Source organism: Nelumbo nucifera, chromosome 1 (assembly GCF_055504915.1).
Source record: "Nelumbo nucifera cultivar China Antique chromosome 1, China Antique-T2T, whole genome shotgun sequence".
In the NCBI taxonomy this organism is placed as follows: domain Eukaryota; kingdom Viridiplantae; phylum Streptophyta; class Magnoliopsida; order Proteales; family Nelumbonaceae; genus Nelumbo; species Nelumbo nucifera.
The window spans coordinates 217,372,240-217,390,519 of record NC_142649.1 but is presented as its reverse complement, the minus strand read 5'-3'; the positions used below and the strand labels follow the sequence as shown (position 1 = coordinate 217,390,519).

The following is an 18,280-nucleotide window of genomic DNA, read 5'->3' as shown; positions in this document are numbered from 1 at the left end:
ACTCGCTTTTCACATAATCTTTGCCTGAAAGCAATGCAATGATCCTGAGATATTCCAAGACCTAACTCAGACAAGAAATTCTTTAAAATTCCCAAGGTCATCCATCCATCTTGGTCCTTGGATGTCGAATATCTCCTTCAACATATGTTTTCCTTCCAGATATGACTGAATTCCCAAAGAAAACTCACCAATATAACAATGCAAGGTAACCATGTGGTGGTATGGAATTTGGCTTTAGTAGTCCTATAGTTGATGACACTGAATTGGAAGATGATGTGAAACAACACAGTGTAACACCATTTAAAAAAAAAAAAAAGTTCTAGTGTTTGATTGATATTCTGGTTGATCATGTCAAATTTCTCTAATAAGAATTATTTACAATATTCCACGTCTATTTATGTAGTGATACCCAATGAGAGATGCATGTCATTGGTCTATTCGCTAACAGAAATTGGATGTTCAGTCCTACATGCTCACATATAATTAATTCTTCCACATAAATTGCCAATATGGACTACTAGATCAAAAAAAAAAACAGATACCCCTGGCAACAAACCTCGACCCTCCGGTGGAAATTCTTCTTAAGTTTTTGAAGGATGAACTTAATAGAGATCCCAAGTCCAAGCCATAATTGAAAGGCATGCATTTTTCAGGTACAACCCCATATCTGCTGTTATAGGCTGATTCAGAGTAATCCCCATTGGCCACGAACTCTTCTTCTAATCTAGCTAAACTCTCACAAGTACTCTCATTGCTTTCAATAGAATGGATAAGGCAATAATCAATTCGCATTTCTTCTAGAATACTTTTATGCTCAGCATGAAGAATTGAGTCCAAGCACCTGAAATAATACAAACACATGGCACATTAGATTTTATGCGTTAAGAAAATAATGAACTTTGGGGAAATAATTTTGATTCCATGCAATGAAACTAAAAACAACTAACAAAAGCAACAACAGTGTTGATTGAACCTTCGATTGATAACAGGTTAAAGCTAATACTTAGAGAAATATAGTAGTGACAGAGATAATAGAGAGTAGCTACGAGGATAAGCGAACGAAGTCGTCTACATCTTGTTTCGAATCAAACATGGACAGTACGGCATCAAGAAGTTTAGATTTGGAAACGGAGATGTAACCGCGTCTCGGAACTCGAATTCCAGATATTCCCTTAAATTCTTCTTCACCTCCCTTGGCATTTCGAACACCATGTTCAGTGTCCGTCTGTGTGGTTTTATCCTCTCCTTTGCTTGAAGAGGTCTTGTCGCTCATGGCCTGCAATTCTAGGGATTCGATGGGGATTTCCTGGAATCTCAGTGCAGGTCTTGCAACTCTTGGAGCAGCATTGTCATTGTTAAAACGACGGGCAGAGAGAGAATGGCTCGAAATGGATGATAGAATGGTGAAAGAGAAGTTGTTTTGCAAAGCTAGCATGAGGGAAAAGAGGCGAGTGACAGAGAAAAATAGGTAGAAGAAAAATTCGAGACGGTGATCGATAGAGAGAAATCAAGAGGATTTTCGGAATCTGGGAGTGAGAAAATTTTCTGGCCAGTAATGTGCATAATAAGCAGTTATCCGTTTCAGTTGAGGCAGCGCCAGTAGGTAGAGGGGTGAGTAAGAAAAATCGAAAGACCGGAAAAACAAACCGAAACGAAGCGAGGAGACCGAACCGAAAATTCCGGTTAATCGGATCGGTCGGTTTTGTTTCGATTCGATATTTATAAAACCGAAGGTATCGGCTCGTTTTGGCTATAAAAAATCGGCATTTAATTGAATTGTCCAGTATACATATATTTTTATATATTATATGCATATTTATGTATATTATATATATTTTTATATATTCGATATTATTTATATATTATAAATTAATAAATATGTATATTTATAATATATAATATATTATATATTGTATATTATTTAAAATATAATATTATATATTTCTAGTTGTTATTATATGTTTATATATTTTATAATATATATAAATATAAAAAAATCGACAAATTGAATTGGTCAAATGATTAATCGATCGGTTTTGACTCAGTTTCGGTTATCGCTTTTCTAGAAACTGATAGTACCGATTCGGATTCAAAAATAGGCCCACGATTCAGTAAATGAACCGTGAGGACCCCTACCAGTAGGGCTGCAAATGACTCGAATCGATCAAATTTGGGTATATCCAAATTTCATGTTTATATTCGAATCAAATTCTGACTACAATCAAATAAGTTGTTAGTAGACATCCAAATCTCTCTCTCTCTCTCTCTCTCTCTCTCTCTCTTTTCTTATTCTTCTTATCCCTCTCCCTCTCTGCATCATTTTCAGACCTTCCTATCTCTGTAGAAAAAACCTCACAACGGTGATTCCATTGATTTTGTTTTGGACTTTTGGTGATTTCTCACCATTCGTTGATTGTAGGCATTACTTGAGTTGTTCCAATCTTTCTCTCGGCTTCAAATTACCCTAAAATGGAAGAACACAATAGAGAAGGCGCTGGTCGACGTGGATCCTCCAACCAGAATATCTAAGCTTTTATGGATGAAGTTGGACGTTTGGCACTAATCTCATATAATAGTGCCCTTATTTGATTTTTTTTTCAAAAAAGTTATCCCGTTTTGGTTATAGTAGAAAATTGCTAAAATAAAAAATCTGTAAAAAAAATGAATATTTCTTGAAGCTGATAAGAAATTTGAGGGAGAAAAGAGAGCAATAATGATGGTTACCCTCTTCACTATTATTTATAGTCTAAAATAATAAAGAATACAAAGACCAATACGCCCTTTATAGGGCAGCTAACACATAAAACAATTAAAACAACTATTCAAAAAATGACCCAACAAGAGTGTTGTGGTCCTCACTTCCTATCTAAACAATAAATAATAAAAAACAATCACTATAGACTACACAATTTGTCTAAAACCTCAACACTCTCCGTCAAGTTGTAAATAAATGTTACGCATTCCTAAATTGCGTAGATTGTATTCAAGCTTGTTCTTTGCAACCCCTTTGGTGAAGACATTAGCCAGTTGTAGTTTAGAGGAAACATAAGGCTAATTAATTTCTTCAGTTGTCACACTTTCTCTTACGAAGTGCCTATCAACCTCAATGTGTTTAGTCCTATCATGTTGAATTGGATTGTAGGCAATATTGATTGCAGCTTGGTTGTCACAATATAACATCATGAGTTCATTAGCTTTTATTCCAATCTCACTCAGTAAAGATTTCACCCAAAGTAGTTCTAAAACACCATGAGCCATAGATCTATATTCAACCTCTACACTTGATATAGCCATAACTTATTGTTTTTTACTCTTCCATGAGATCAAGTTTCCTCCGACAAAGGTGCATATCCCTGATGTAAATCTCCTGTCATCTAAGCAACCTACCCAATTTGCATCTGTATAGGACTCCAATTTTAAATTTTCATGGTCGGAGAAAATAATCCCTCTGCCAAAATGATTTTTCAGGTATGCAAGTATCCTCTCAATGGTGTCCTAGTGCTGAACCCGATGAGCATATAGGCTCATAACACTAACAACATAGAAGATGTCTAGATGTGTTACCATCCTCTAATAACCAATTGACCATCCAAAGCATTAATTCTATGATTTAGGTTAATAGGAGTACTAGTTGGTTTAGTTCATAGCTTCCCAACCTCCTGTAGTAAATCCAACACAAACTTCCTTTAATAGATGAAAATCCCATACTTGGATCTTGAAACCTCAATTGCTATAAAGTATTTCAGTTCACCCAGATCGTTGATCTCAAACTCTTGCTGTAGTGACTTCTTGAGTGCATCAATCTCTTTCATTTCATTTCCTATAACAATTATATCATCTACATATACAATCAATGCTAACAAGAGTGTCTCTCTCCTTTTTACAAAGAAAATATGGTTAGATTGAGTCTGTGTGTACCCCAAATGGATAAGTACTACTCTAAACCTATCAAACCATGCCCCAAGTGATTGTTTCAAACCATAGTGATTTCTTCAGCATGCAAACTTTTCCCTTACTAACATTCTCATAAAAACCAACTAGAATGTCCATAAATACCTCATCTTGCAAATCACCATTAAGGAAAGCATTTTTAACATCAAATTGGAATAGAGGCCATGAATAGGTAGCTGATAGGGATAAGAGAATCAGAACTGAGCTTATCTTAGCAACTATTGCAAAAGTCTCAAAGTAATCAATACCATAGGTCTATGTGTATCCTTTTGCAACCAACCTTGCTTTATACCTCTCTATGCTGTCATCAGCCCCGTACTTCACAGTGAACACCCATCTGCATCCGACTATTTATTTGTCTATGGGAAGATCAACTATTTCCCATGTCTGATTCTTAACCAAAGCTTCCATTTCTTTTTGCATAGCTAGTTTCTATTAAGGTTTAAAAGAGCCTTACTAATATTCCTAGGTATAGACACATAATCCAATGAAAAAAGAAAGCACGGTAGGAGGGTGATAATGCACTATAGGAGGGATGGTGTGAAATACAATGAGTTGTACACTTTTCTTCCCTTAGCGGGGTGCAATGGAAAAATCAAGGTTAGTGGTATCAACTGCCACAACAATGTTAGATACAAAAACATCATTATTAGGGGAAATATCAGGCTCATGCTCAAAGGAAATACTTGGAACTGTATCAGCTGAACCTGGGATCTCAGATGAATTGACGAAGAGTGGTGCAGGTTCTTCTATTTGAGCATGTGTAGAGTCAACCCTCCTCCAGTGGCGCTGACATACCTGTGAGGTTGGTCGTTGTGAAATAGACAGTGGGATTGTAGTCGTTGATGGTGGAGGTGGATCAGATGAAGGAATAAATGACACAGGAAGAGGGATAAATTGTGAGTTCTCCTCCCCAAAACACTCCCACTGAGGAAAACCACCCAAGAAAAATATAATAAGCTTAAAAAAGGTAACATCCATAGCAATGATTAAAGTATCGATGTCAGATATCGTATGGGAGACTACGGATACAGATACACTTTGGAAACGCATGGATACGAACGAAAAAAATATGAAAATAGATGGATACGTTAGGGATATACATACAAATTCCACAAATACATTAATGACACTAAATTTAAGACCAAAAGTCATGAATAATGTATAAATACATAGAAAATGTATATTTTAATGGTGTATATGAAAAAATATATTACAATTAATATATTGGGATGCCTAGATATCATATAATTTTATTTATAATGCATAAATCAAGAGTCAAAGACACTAAACACATGTGCATATTATATTTTAATTATTATATCACTTACTTTTTTATTTTACTATTTTAATTTTTTAACATTAACAAAAAAATCAACTAAATATTAAATTCTCAAATGCAAATTAAAATACCAATTAAAAATTCACAAAAATACAATATTAACATAAAGTATATCAAATTTGTTAAAATTTCTAAGATACATATCCTATACAAATTCATAATCTTTAATTACTAAAATAATTATTCCATTGTTAATATTTTTATTTTTATAAATAATTTGAAATAAAAACATTTTTAAATAAATGTATATTAGTGAATTTGATAGGTTCAATTTAATATTATATTCCTCAATATTTTGTAAACAATATCTTTATTTTTTATAAATAATAAATATATTGTTATTAATTATTAATGCGAATTAAAATATTAATTAATAATTTTTACAAATATATGCAAAATTTAAAATGTATATCATGTGCAATTTAAATATTAAAGTAATTATTTTATTTATATAATTTTATTGATATTAAAAATCATCTTTTTATATAAATATGGACTTGATAGATTATTTGTTCTATTAATTTATAAAATACTATTTTTGAATATTATTGCTTAGAATAGTTATAACTGTTAAATATAAATGAGTTTTTTTTGTTTAAATTGTATGTTGACACAAAAGACTAATAAAATTTATTTGATTCCATTTAATAACATAAGATAAAGCTTGGCTTGATGGTTCAGAGTGTGGTGAAAAGATAGCGTGTTTAAATGACTTGGGTTCAAATTGGTATACTACATTTTTAATGAAGTAGAGACGCGGCGTTTTGCGCGTATTGTCTTGTACCAGTGCGTAGTGTCCGATACATGTCAGATTCGTATGGATGCGATACGAATTACTTACGGGATACATTTCTATTTGTTGTGTATCCTATACCGTTATTAACCAATGTCGGTAAGGCCATAGTGATAAATAGACTTGTTCAGGGGTCGGGTAGCCTGATGGCCCGACCCAGCCCGCACCCCGCTCGGGCTTGGTCATGTAATTAGGCCCGCAGGCCTGACCTCGGGCCTAACATAGTAAGCCCGACTGTGTTACGGGCCAGGCTTGGGATTTGTCAAAAAATCCTGGCCCGAGCCCGGCTCGGCCCAACTCAGCATTATATATTTTATAAAATACATAATATGTATTTTATATATTATATAAATAATATAATATTTATTGAAATTTATATATTTATAATTTAATATATACATTTTTTTTATTTTTTTTCTTTATAATTTCTCTCTCTCTCTCTATTCAACCACTTCGGCAGTAGTAACAACATGGGATAAATTTCGGGCTCGGGCCCAGGCCCGGGCTTTGGGCTTTTTATGAGGGCCAGGCTTGGGCCCAAGTTGTAGGCCCGATGGTCGGGCCGGGCTTAGGATCGGGCCTTAGAAAAATCTGTTAATATAGAGTGAAAGCCCGGCCCGACCCGACCCATGAACATGTCTAGTGACAAGCCTACTCCCCAACATTAGATCATAACACAACAATACCCCTTTTGGTTTTAAGCATACCCAAGGAAAACACATTTCTCTTGGCCTTAGGATCCAATTTTTTGCGATGAGGACCAAGAATGTGAATAAAGGATACACACCCAAAGACTCTCAAAGGTATATGAAATATTTCTCCATCTTGAAAAAACAAGCTGAAAGGTGCCTTAAATCCCAGAGTGCATGAAGGAACACAACTAATCAGATATGCAGTTGTGAGAACTGCATCCCCCAAAAACGAATAAGAAAGATGACCCAAACAATTATGCCAGGGCATCATTTGACTCACTGACTCTGATCAACTACTACTGCTACTATTAACATGATGGCTCTGATGCCTCAGAATCTCATCTAGAAGGTAGACTCCATTCACTTCACGATCACTCCCAATCGTCCTCTTTGACTCCAAGTCTTGCGATGCACAATTATCGGGAAGAAAGGTCATTTAACAGTTCAAATTTTCTATCAAAGAGCTTAGTGAAAGAAGATTAGTGTGGTGTTTAGGAACATGTAAGACAAAGGATAAAGTAATGTCATTAGTTACTCTAACTATTCCTTTCCCAACAATAGGAATATGGGAACCTTCTGTTATAGAGACTTTATCTCTACCAGAACACAACTAGTAAGAACTAAAAATGGTAGATATATTGGTCATGTGCTCAGATGCTCCCGAGTCTATAATCTAGGGAGGTCTCTCCTTACCTGAGGTGGATACATGATTTGCAACTGCATATGAACTACCTATATGAACAAAGGAAGTAGTATGGTTGGATCTTGCATTGTTTTGCCCATCCAAAGAACTATAACTGGTTGAATCCTTCTTATTCATAAGTTATCCATGCTTTTTCAATTCAGTCCTCACTGCTATTGCTACTGCTGTAATTGACTCCAAATCATCTTGGAAGAGGGGTCCTGAAGGGTCTCCTATAATTGCCACATTTGCATTTCCCTTCTTATTCTTGATCCGAGCTAGTACAAGATGAGGCTAAAGCTTCAAATTGGTGTCTTTAGTATGCTTAGTCTTCTTGCAATATTTACACACCAAATCTTTCTTATCCTCCATTCCTAGCCTCACTACTCCTTTTGTCTCCATTTGGCTTAGATTTAATAGTACTATCCATAGCTGATTGATCAATCCCAGACTGTCTTAACATGACATTCCTCCTGCTCTCCTCCCCAAAGACAACGGCATAAGCTTGAGAAAGAGTTACACTTTCTTTAGAAAGAAAATGTTTCCTTGCAATGTCAAATTCAGGGTTCAGCCCAGTCAAGAACTCAAAAGCCCTATTCTTTTCTACCAACCTCTGATAGGTTGTTGCATTCTTTATAATCTCCCAAACCACAATTCCTAAGTGGTCGATCTCCTACCAATGAGTTTTTAGCATGGAGAAATAGGTGGCAAGAGGTCTATCTCCCTATTTTGTACTAATCACCTGATTCTTTAACTGATAGGATCTAGCTACATTTTGTTTATGGGAATAGATTTTAGTCACTCCATCCCAAATCTTCTTTGTAGTATTAGCTCACAAAAAAATTTTACCAATGTAAGATAACATAGAGTTACACAATTAAGTCATCACCATGTAACTCTCCTGTACCCACTAGGAGGATTTGTATCAAGTTTCTTCTCCTCTCCAGTGATGTACTCCAGCTTCCCACGAGTACCAATGGCCATCTTGGTTGATTGCGCCCATTCTAGATAATTTGTACTATAAAACTTTACTATAATAATTTCAGACCCAAAGATATCACTATTACCTCCAACACCTAGACCCATGTTACTAGTGGACTTCTGCTCGGTACTCCAACTCTCCATTTTACTTTAAACAATTCAAAAGTATAAAATAATTTGGTAGATAGCCTAAAAGATCAAATCGATATCACACACAAAGGTAACAACCTTTTCGAAAGAAGAAAACCCTATATGGGGAGAAATCTCTCTCTTTCCATTGTCTTCCACTAGAGAGAAAAAGTGAATCGACCACTCCAGAAGGCCTATAAAATTCTAGAAACCTAACCACCCCTATAGAATACGTAGAGAAGTCCAACAATATTTGAGCGACCAAGATCATATCAAAATTGAAAACTCCAACTTAACTAGGACTTTTCCTCGCACTCCTCTTCTTCCTGATTTTGATGCCAAACCCAAAATATAGATCACCCTCATGATGACTATATCACACCAAAAAATCCAAGAACTGTGCAATATGAAGTAGATCGATCAACCCTTTATCCCCTCATGCAATCGGTTGATCTAGGACTGCATGGGAAAAACTCTAAGAAACCCTAGCCGAGCTCTGATACAAAGTAGAAAAGTGCTGAAGTAAAAAATCTATAAAAGAAAAGGATATTTCTTAAAGAAGAAGAGAAGAGATTTGAGAGAGAAAAGAGAGCAATAATGCTGACAGCCCTCTTCACTATTATTTATATTCTAAAATAACAAAGAGTACAAAGACCAATATGCCCTTATATGGTGGTAACACATAAAACAATTAAGATAACTGCTCAAAAAAGGACCCAACAAGAGTGTTGTGGTCTCCACTTCCTATCTAAACAATAAATAATTAAAATTACCACTATAGGCTACATAATTTGTCTAAAACTTCAACAATTATTATATTAAAAGTATTACTTTTATTGGTATTAGGGACCAAAAGTTGCCCTTATTGGCTAGAACCCCAATATTTTTCAAAATTAACTAACATAGTGCCAATAAATTAATAAGAGTGTTTTTGTTAGAATCTTAAAGTTTAAAAGGGTATTTATTGCAAATTAAAGTTCAAATGTGTAATTGTCACTTCCCCAAAGTATAGGTAGTTATTTGCAATTTACCCTAAAAACCAAAGGGAAAAAGGGAAGATCTATTCAAGGGCAATACAATAGGCTTTATCTTTTTATCAACATAAAATGATTAGGCTCGAGCTCGAGCCCCGCTCGACCATTACACATAAACCCAACCCTTACATAAAGACTGCAGCTCCAATTGGACAAATATATTAATTATTTATTTTTAATTTTATATATATTATATAATATTCTCTATATGTTATAATATACATAATAATTTTTCAATATTATTGTTATTGTTACAATTTTTAATAATCTACAATTATTGTTATTATATTTTTTATTGTATGTAATATTATTGGATGCAAGTCCGAAACATAGTTTAATTTGACATGATGCTTAGAACCCGAGCCCGTGGGTCTAAAAGTTTGTCCAAGCCTGATAAAAAACAGGTTAGTCCGGCCCAGTCCGTCGGGCTATCCGGCCGCCATGAACAGTTCTAACCGTAATACCACGAACCATATGGACCTCGCATCTCTCCTAGAAAGACCTGCATCTCTCCTGCAACAATTGAAAGTTCTGTAAATGGACCTCTCATTTCCTTCTTTACCGTCCCTTCCTATCTCGACAAAAGCCATAAACAGAAAGAACTCTGTGCTACCAACGGGTAATTGGTCGTCAAAACAAGCAACACAGAGTCGATCATTCCGGCCCGCAAGCGTAGCAACCGATGCGGTAACGGTAGCTTAATGTTCATTTCATTTTTCTCCTCTTATTTATTTAGTCAATTATTTTGTTAATTAATTATTTGCCTCCTCGTGCTCCAGGCAGTGGAATTTGAGCTGGAAAACAAAAAGCACAACCTGCTGAGAGCCATACAGGATACGCAACGTGGACTTGTCAATACCGCTGATCAACGCTCTTCCATTGAGGAGGCCCTGGTAGGCTGGTTCTATTCGTCCCTTAAGTTATCTATTTATTTTTGAGGGGGATTGCGGTTGGTAGTTTTAACAGAAGAAGGGATATAATTTTGACCCTGGGCAGGTGAGCGTGGAGGGCTACGACGCTGGTTCGGAAATCGACCTGGTGAAGTTAGACGGAGCGTGGCGATTGCAGTACACTTCCGCTCCTGATGTCCTCATCCTTCTAGAGTCCGCTGCAAAGCTTCCCTTCTTTCAGGTCCACTTTGAATCTAGTTGTCTTAAACCACTAAAACCTAATTAGTATCTATTTTTGTTCTGGGCCTTCTGGCTGTTGTTGTTTTAATGGGTTACTTATGTATTTGTCCTATTTTTAAAATTAGAGTTGTTTAGTCTTTTGAGTCGGTCTGTCTGTAAAGCGACACCTGAGTTAATAAGTCGAGTCTATAAACAGCGTCATTGGAGTTCAAGGAGGTTGATTCGATGAAATAAAGTTTGGTTTAGTGTATTCTGATAGCAAGTTGTCTTATTGCTTTTCCATCCATACTCTTCATCTGTAACCACCCGCAGCCCCTCGTTCATCCCACAAAGCCCACCATCAGATTCTAAACTAGGACCCCTCAATCATTAACATAACAACTATTTAATGAAGGCGTATGCCTTCAAGTGGCACCTAACATGAGGCAATGCATCGCAGACATCTCCATGAAGGACTTTGATCAACCAATCCTTCCATACTAGACTCAGGCAGTGCCATGAAGGCTTCTCTCTAGTTCTCATTTGTGAACAACTTGCTTGCTCTATGCTGTTCATGTTGCACGATTGCTTTTGCCACTGCAAGTACTAGTTAGGCTTATAATGGTTGGGCGCAGGGTTTACCCACAGAACTATCTATGCCTCTCTTTGAGGAGCAATTTTGGCTTTTATTCCAATGTTGCTTCTCTCCATCAGGGTGATATGGTGGCTGAAATCCCTGGATTCATTCCACCAATTCTCCTTTAATGATATATGGAGGAATTGGTCAGCGGTAGCAAGCAGATCCTCTTTAAAGACTAGAATCGGTATGAGTTGGGAACCCCCTCCCGAAGGTTTTTTGAAGCTGAATTTCGATGGTAGCAGTCAAGGTAATCCAGGCCCCTCTGGAATGGGAGGGGTACTGAGGAATGAAATTGGCAATGTGGTCCTCCTCTACTTGGGTCCCCTAGGGGTTGGGAACTCTACAAGGGCAGAATTGCTAGCTGCCATCCAGGGAGTACAACTTGCAGTTCAGCTAGGTGTGCAACAACTACTAATAGAAGGGGACTCCAAGGTGGTAGTGGACTGGGGAGGTTTGTCAGAGGTGTCAGGATTTGAGAGTCTATCATAGGCGGTAGAGGCAGGTTGATTTCGGTCATCAGCAGTCCAGGCCAGCCCCAGTTCCTTCTGCGGATCCAGATCCTGGTACCAAAGTCCTTTTATCAGATCTAGGTCCCCCTGAGATACCTTCCACTGTTGCTACTTTACCTTCTTTGGATGACCTTGACCTCCCCATTGCAGTCCATAAAGGCAAACGACGTTGCACCACATCCACAACTCACTGCATTTTCCAGTTTCTGTCATATGATCGCCTGTCCCCCTCTTACAGGTCATTTCTCACATCCATTGTTGATATTCCTATTTCCAGAACAGTGCAGGAAGCCTTGTCAGTTCCTGAGTGGAAAGATGCAATGAAGGTTGAAATGGATGCCCTTTTGAGGAATAATACTTGGGAGCTTGTTGACTAGCCTAAAGGAAAGAAACCAGTTGGATGTAGATGGGTATTTACTGTGAAACATAATGGTGATGGTTCCATTGAAAGGTATAAGGCCCGGTTAGTTGCAAAGGGATTTACTCAGACTTATGGTACAGACTATTTGGATACTTTTGCTCCAGTAGCAAAGATGACCACTATTCAAGTTCTGCTATCCCTTGCATTCAGTTATTCTTGGCCCTTGTTCCAGATGGTTATTAAAAATGCCTTCCTCAATGGAGACTTACAGGAAGAAGTCTACATGCAGTTACTTCCTGGATTTTATGATGCAGAGACAGGTAAGAAGGTTTGCCGGTTGAATTAAGCCTTGTATGGACTAAAGCAGTCCCCTAAGGCTTGGTTTGATAGATTTTGACAAGCCCTTGAAAAATTTGGCTATGTACAGGCCTAGTCAGACCATACATTGTTTATTAAAAGAGTGGACTCTTCCTTGACTTTGCTTGCTGTATATGTGGATGATATTGTAGTGACAGAGAATGATAACAGTGAGATTGAGTCTCTTAAACAAACTCCTTCATCAAGAGTTTGAGGTGAAAGATCTGGGAGAGTTACAATACTTCTTGGGTATTGAGGTCGGTAGATCTAAACATGGGATTTTTATTTCTCAAAGGAAGTATGTTCTAGATCTATTAGCAGAAACTGGAAAGTTGGGTGTTAAGCCTGCAGATACACCTATTGAACAGAATCACAAGATCAGTGCAGAGGGTGGAGAGTCTCTTGAAGGCAAAGCTATGTTCCAACGGTTGGTTGGAAAACTCCTCTATCTTTGTCTCACACGACCGGACATCTGTTATGCAGTCAGCATTGTCAGTCAATATTTGCATTCTCCTAGAACTACTCACCTCCTTGCAGTTGAGAGAATACTAGCATACTTGAAAAGATGTTCAGGTAGAGGTATATTATTTAAGAATAATGATCACATGAAGATAGAGGTCTATACAGATGATGATTGGGCTGGGAGTGTTGATGACAGAAGGTCTACCTCTGGATATTGGGCCTTTGTAGGAGGTAACCTTGTCTCCTGGAGGAGTAAGAAACAAAGTGTTGTTTCTCGTTCTAGTGCTGAAGCTGAATATAGATCTATGGTTAATGGTGTGGCTGAAATCCTATGGCTGAAGTCATTATTTGAGGAGTTGGGTATTGGTTATGAGAAGCCATTAATGTTGTATTGTGATAATCAAGATGCTATTAATATAGCTCATAATCCGGTACAGCATGACAGAACTAAGCATATTGAAGTCGATCGACATTTTTGTCAAAGAAAGGGTTTCGTCTCAAGAAGTGTGTCTCCCGTATATCACCTCCAGCATGCAGCTCGCAGATCTTCTCACCAAGGCTGTTCAAGGAAGAAATTAGAGGCAGACCTATGCAAGTTGGGAATGACAAATATCTATTTCCAACTTGAGGGGGAGTGTAGAGAACACTGATGTGGACCCCACTGCTGTGGTCGTATGGCAGCATAGCATATGTTTTTTTTGTTAGTTTTGTCAGTGTTAGTTGGTAGTTATTTCAGTTTGTTGTTACAACTTGTTTATTAGTTTATTTGCCATGTAAGCAATAAGGGCAATTCAGCCCTTTTACAATTAGTCAACATATATAAATATTAAGAGTGGGTTGGCAGATCATTATGATTGACCAACTCTCTCTTTTCTAAAACCCTTCGTGTGCTTCTTCTTTTCTCCCTCTCTTCTTCTTTTTTCTAAAATATTTCTTTTTTGCTTTCGAATTCAAGACTGATTGTAGTCTTGATCGACTACTGTTGTCATCCAAAATGGAGTCATTTCCCATTGATATGAAGACAAACTGGCAGAAGAGCTCATACTTGGAAGCTTGTAATGTCAATATTTCAATCTTCTCATGGCGTATTCATAGCATGCAATACAAAAGACAAGTAGACAGTTTTGTTTGATATTTTGCTCAAAAGCATATACAAAAGACAAGTAGACAGTCTCATTCAAATAAAAATGATATTCAGTCATTTCAGTAAAGTACATAGTTTTGTTATGTATTCTATAACAGAGACACTTTAGGTTGAAAATAGAGACACTCTAGGTTGTAAAACAATTCATATTGTAGTCAGAGAAATACCTTGACTGGGTGATAATCTGGTTTGAGGAGGAGGAGGAGCAAGAAGAGGGGCGGTTGATTTAGAAGAAGAATGGGTCGGCAGCGGTCTTACCTTGCTGGAGGTGGGGTCGACGGCGGTGGCTAGTATGGAGGCCAGGCTTCTTGCTCACAGCCACGCGGCATTCCCAACTTTGGTTGACTAGGGTTGGAAACGAAGGGGGTATTTTTTGTCCAAAAAATCGAAGACATGGACCGGAATGGGAATGGCATTCCCTGGGGGGGGATCAGGAATTGGCATTCCCTCATACGGGGGAATCCAATTCCGCCATTCCGTTCAACTAAACATCTGGAATTGGAATGGGCCATTCCGATTCGATTCTAGGCTCTCTCTCGAACCAAAACACCCCAAGTGAGAACAGTCCTCTCACAGAAGTGTTTCTGTCTCTTTTTGTAATAGCAACTAATGAAGATTTTTTTGTGGCTGTTGCCAGATTCTGGAGGGATATTCTACCTCTGACATCCAATCCTAACATCTTTCCTATTTCCTGCTGCATTACTACCTGCCTTGGGGTACAGTCTAGGCATTAGAGGTCTGGAACCACCCAGGCATTAATTATGTGATGCTTGGGTATCTCTTAAACCATCATTGTTATGCTTTTTCCCACTTATGATTTTAATCCTTTTCTACCTTTGTAGACTTGGTCTATTTTTGTCTATGCAATCTGATCTCTTGATATGGATTTTTCATTAATTTATCAGGTGGTAATTATGTTTAGTTAATTTTAAGGTAATTTATGATATTCAAGAACTGTTTTCTTCTTGTTTGCTTGTGATGAAGTAATCAGAATACTTGAAATATATTTCTGTCTATTTTTGGTTGAATAATTTTGTAGGTTGGGCAAATCTTCCAAAAATTTGAATGTCACAAGCAGTCTGATGGAGGCATTGTCCGCAATGTTGTGCGTTGGAGCATTTCAAGTTTATTAGAGGTAAGATCCTTATTCCACATGACAAATTGGTTTTGGGCTCAAAATGGTCCCACAGTTCCTTTCAGTATTATTTACTAATGCTGGCAAACTTTGTCCCATAAATTCATGCCATGTGGCACAAAATAAACTTGCCTTCTGGATGGGTTTCTTTATCTAAATAGTGAAAACTCTAATAATCATATTAGCTGAGCAAACAAAATGGGAGGGTGAAAGGCTGGTATGGACAGGAGATTGAACAGTGGTCAATCCAGAAGGTCCCTTGGTGGACAACCCAGATTGGCTATATCATCCCTCCAAATGGCAGAAATGTGGTAGGTCATGTAGATAAGTTAATGTAGGACCACTTGCTCTAGTACCAATTGATGTAGGATTAGAAATGACTCTCAAGGATGCATTTAAGGAGGGCGATGCTTGGATAGGAAGGGTCTAGGAATGTAGGATTAATGGTTGAGATTGGTTAGGTTAGAAAGCTTTTTTGGGGGCTTAATTGCAAGAATAAAAAATGTGACATAAAATGTTGCGAAATTTTGAATTGAAGAAAATAGTTCTAGGTTAGATTTTCTGAATGAAAATTTATAGGTAGATTTGGAATGGATAGCTATAGGGGGTGTCAAAAGCTAACAAAAAGGGAGCTTTTTTCTCTCTTCACCTGCCATCTCTTCTTTTCTTCTTCTTCTTCCTCCCTCCCTCCCTCCCTCTCTCTCTCTCTTCTTTCTACTGTTCTTGCTACAACTTTTTATTCTTCAAAAGTTGCAAATGTAAAGGAAAAGGGCTCTCTTTAGTCTTCTCTAGCATTACAACTCTCCCCTTGAAAAGAAGTCCAAGGAGTATACTTAAATAAAGGTGACATTCATGTGCTCTTCTGATAGTTGGTGTGTTTGACAAAAAATTTAAGGCTGAATGATGGGGCCCATGTGGCTGGTCTAATTGGCATTTGTCCCCGAGAAGCTAGGAAATGGAGTTCTAGGTCAGTTTGAAGACCTGTAAAAAAGAAGATTCGACTATGGATGGGTTTGTGGCTGCAGGACGATGGAGGAGAATGCTGAAGTTTGAAGCTAAGGAGTTTCTGCTTGAAGAGCTGCAAAACAAAGGAGGGGCAAGCTTGAAGATTAGGGAAGGGAAGAAGGCCACAGTGCTGTTGCAAGGTATGGAAGTGATTAAATTGTTCAGGGAGTATGTGAATGAAGCATGCCTCAAAGGTAAATAAAGAAACTGGAAGGAATGGAGAACTCAAGAAGGGAAGAGATATGTTGTAGAATGCAGAAGAAACAGTAAAGGGGGTTACTTAGCTCTTTCTGAATATATCGGGAAAGGAAGGAGGCAACTAGTCTGGTTTCCTGAAGGTAGATGATATGACTGAATTTAAGTAAAGGAGAAGAGGGTCAGAGAGAGGGAGAAAGAAAGAATTCTACGACAGAAAATGCTGATGATGTTTATTCACTCCTTCAGGCTATATTTATAGCCTTAACTATGTAACAACAATGCTACAAACTAGGAAATAAAATAGGAACTGCTCACCCCTGGGGCTTATCTACTAAAACAAACTAAGCTTATCTACTACTGGCTAAAAGATATTCAAGGATACTAACAGACTAAAGAAACAAACTTGACCAAGTCTCATGCTGCCACTGCCACAATGCTACAAACTAGAAGTTGAATACACAGTTCTACACTATTTTGATAATTGACAGACTTCACAGACTAACTTTTGACTTGAAACACCTTGGAACAATTCCGGAAACAACATTTCCAATGACGAAAACTGTAAATGACCTAGCCTGGCATGCCACAGGTGTAGCTTAGTTAATGACTCAACATTAGATTGACCACTAGTAGTAGATGTTTGTAGGGCCGAACTGATGTCTGCATCAAGGTAGTAGAGGCCTCCACGCTCATGACCGCTCCCAATCGTTCTATGCGTCAAACTGTCCTGAAAAACACAATGAGTAGGAAAAAAGGTTATGCTACAGTTCAAGTTCTTGGTAAGTTTTGAAACAGATAAAAGGTTTGAAGAGAGATTGGGAACATGCAAGACAGATTTGAGTGAGAGGTCCTTGCTTAGGTCAACCACTCCTTTCCCAGATATGGTAGAGAGAGAACCATCAACAACCTTCATCTTGTCTTGGCCAGACATTAAATGATAGGAAGAAAATAAAGAAGACATGTGAGTCATGTGGTCAGTCGCACCGGAATCAATAATCCAGGAGGCTGGATCAATGGAACTAGTTGCACTAAAGGTGGAGACAATACCTAATCTGGCAAGGGAGGTGGAAACAAGGGAATTTGTCCTTAGGCGGGCCAGTGCCCGGCTAAGTACCTCTACCTCATCAGCTGTGAAATCCATAGACCCATGTCCTTGGGAACTAGTAGTCTGTCCCTTGGAAGAGGAAGCAACTGTGGACGAGTGTTTGGAACCTCCATGACTGTGACTTGCTGCCAAGTTCCCACTTGCAGATTGGCCCTTCTGGTGCTTCTTATCTTTCCTCAATGCAGCTGGTTTTAGATGAGGATAGAGAACCCAACAGGTCTCTTTCACATGCTTTTCTCCCCCACAGTGAGTACACTTCAGGTGTCTCTTGTCAGAGAACTTGTTCCCCCTTTGATTTGTAGAAATTAGGGCTGAATGTTCTATAGACTATTCAGCTAGTTTAGTCTGAGCATCTACTTGCATCTATTTTCTTCTCACCTCTTCATTTCTCACAAGGTAGTAGACATGATGTAAGTCGGGCATCTCATCTCTTCTCAGAATTTGGGACCTTATGTTCTCATATATTGGATCTAGGCCAGCCAAAAATTTGAATGCTCTACCCTCTTCAACTTGTTTGTCATGTTTCTCCTTGTCTCTGGCGTTCTCCCAGTCAATGATGAGGTGGTGATCCAGTTCTTCCCATAGTCCTTCTAATGTAGCAAAGTATGTTGCAATACTCATATCTCCTTGCCTCAGGGCAGCAATATCTTG

General features: G+C 37.9%; 2 protein-coding genes across 11 annotated transcripts in view; one reads left to right on the top strand and one right to left on the bottom strand.

Moving 5' to 3' along the window:
- LOC104585793 (DUF3754 family protein, putative (DUF3754)) overlaps positions 1–1,579 on the bottom strand; it is a 109,857-nt gene extending 108,278 nt beyond the window's left edge. For 5 of the 8 annotated variants that reach the window (XR_016081127.1, XR_016081128.1, XM_010242793.3 and 2 more), the window contains exons 1-2: positions 1,047–1,579; positions 557–841 (exon numbers count right to left, since the gene is read on the bottom strand). Coding sequence is in view for 6 of the 8 variants with exons in the window: in XM_010242793.3 (XP_010241095.1) it covers positions 557–841; positions 1,047–1,435 (674 nt within the window). In the remaining 2 variants the exon portion in view is untranslated. Of the gene's footprint in view, positions 1–556; positions 842–973 lie in introns of all 8 variants that reach the window. The other 3 variants (XM_019200572.2, XM_088896231.1, XM_088896230.1) reach the window with 3 other exon arrangements.
- Positions 1,580–10,051: 8,472 nt separating this feature from the next.
- Positions 10,052–18,280, top strand: part of LOC104585792 (Plastid-lipid associated protein PAP / fibrillin family protein) — a 57,723-nt gene continuing 49,494 nt past the window's right edge. For 2 of the 3 annotated variants that reach the window (XM_088896227.1, XM_088896226.1), the window contains exons 1-4: positions 10,052–10,291; positions 10,384–10,497; positions 10,601–10,735; positions 15,226–15,321. In XM_088896227.1, the coding sequence (XP_088752353.1) occupies positions 10,142–10,291; positions 10,384–10,497; positions 10,601–10,735; positions 15,226–15,321 (495 nt within the window). In that variant the 5' untranslated portion in view covers positions 10,052–10,141. The remainder of the gene's footprint in view (positions 10,292–10,383; positions 10,498–10,600; positions 10,736–15,225; positions 15,322–18,280) is intronic. The other variant, XM_010242792.2, reaches the window with a different exon arrangement.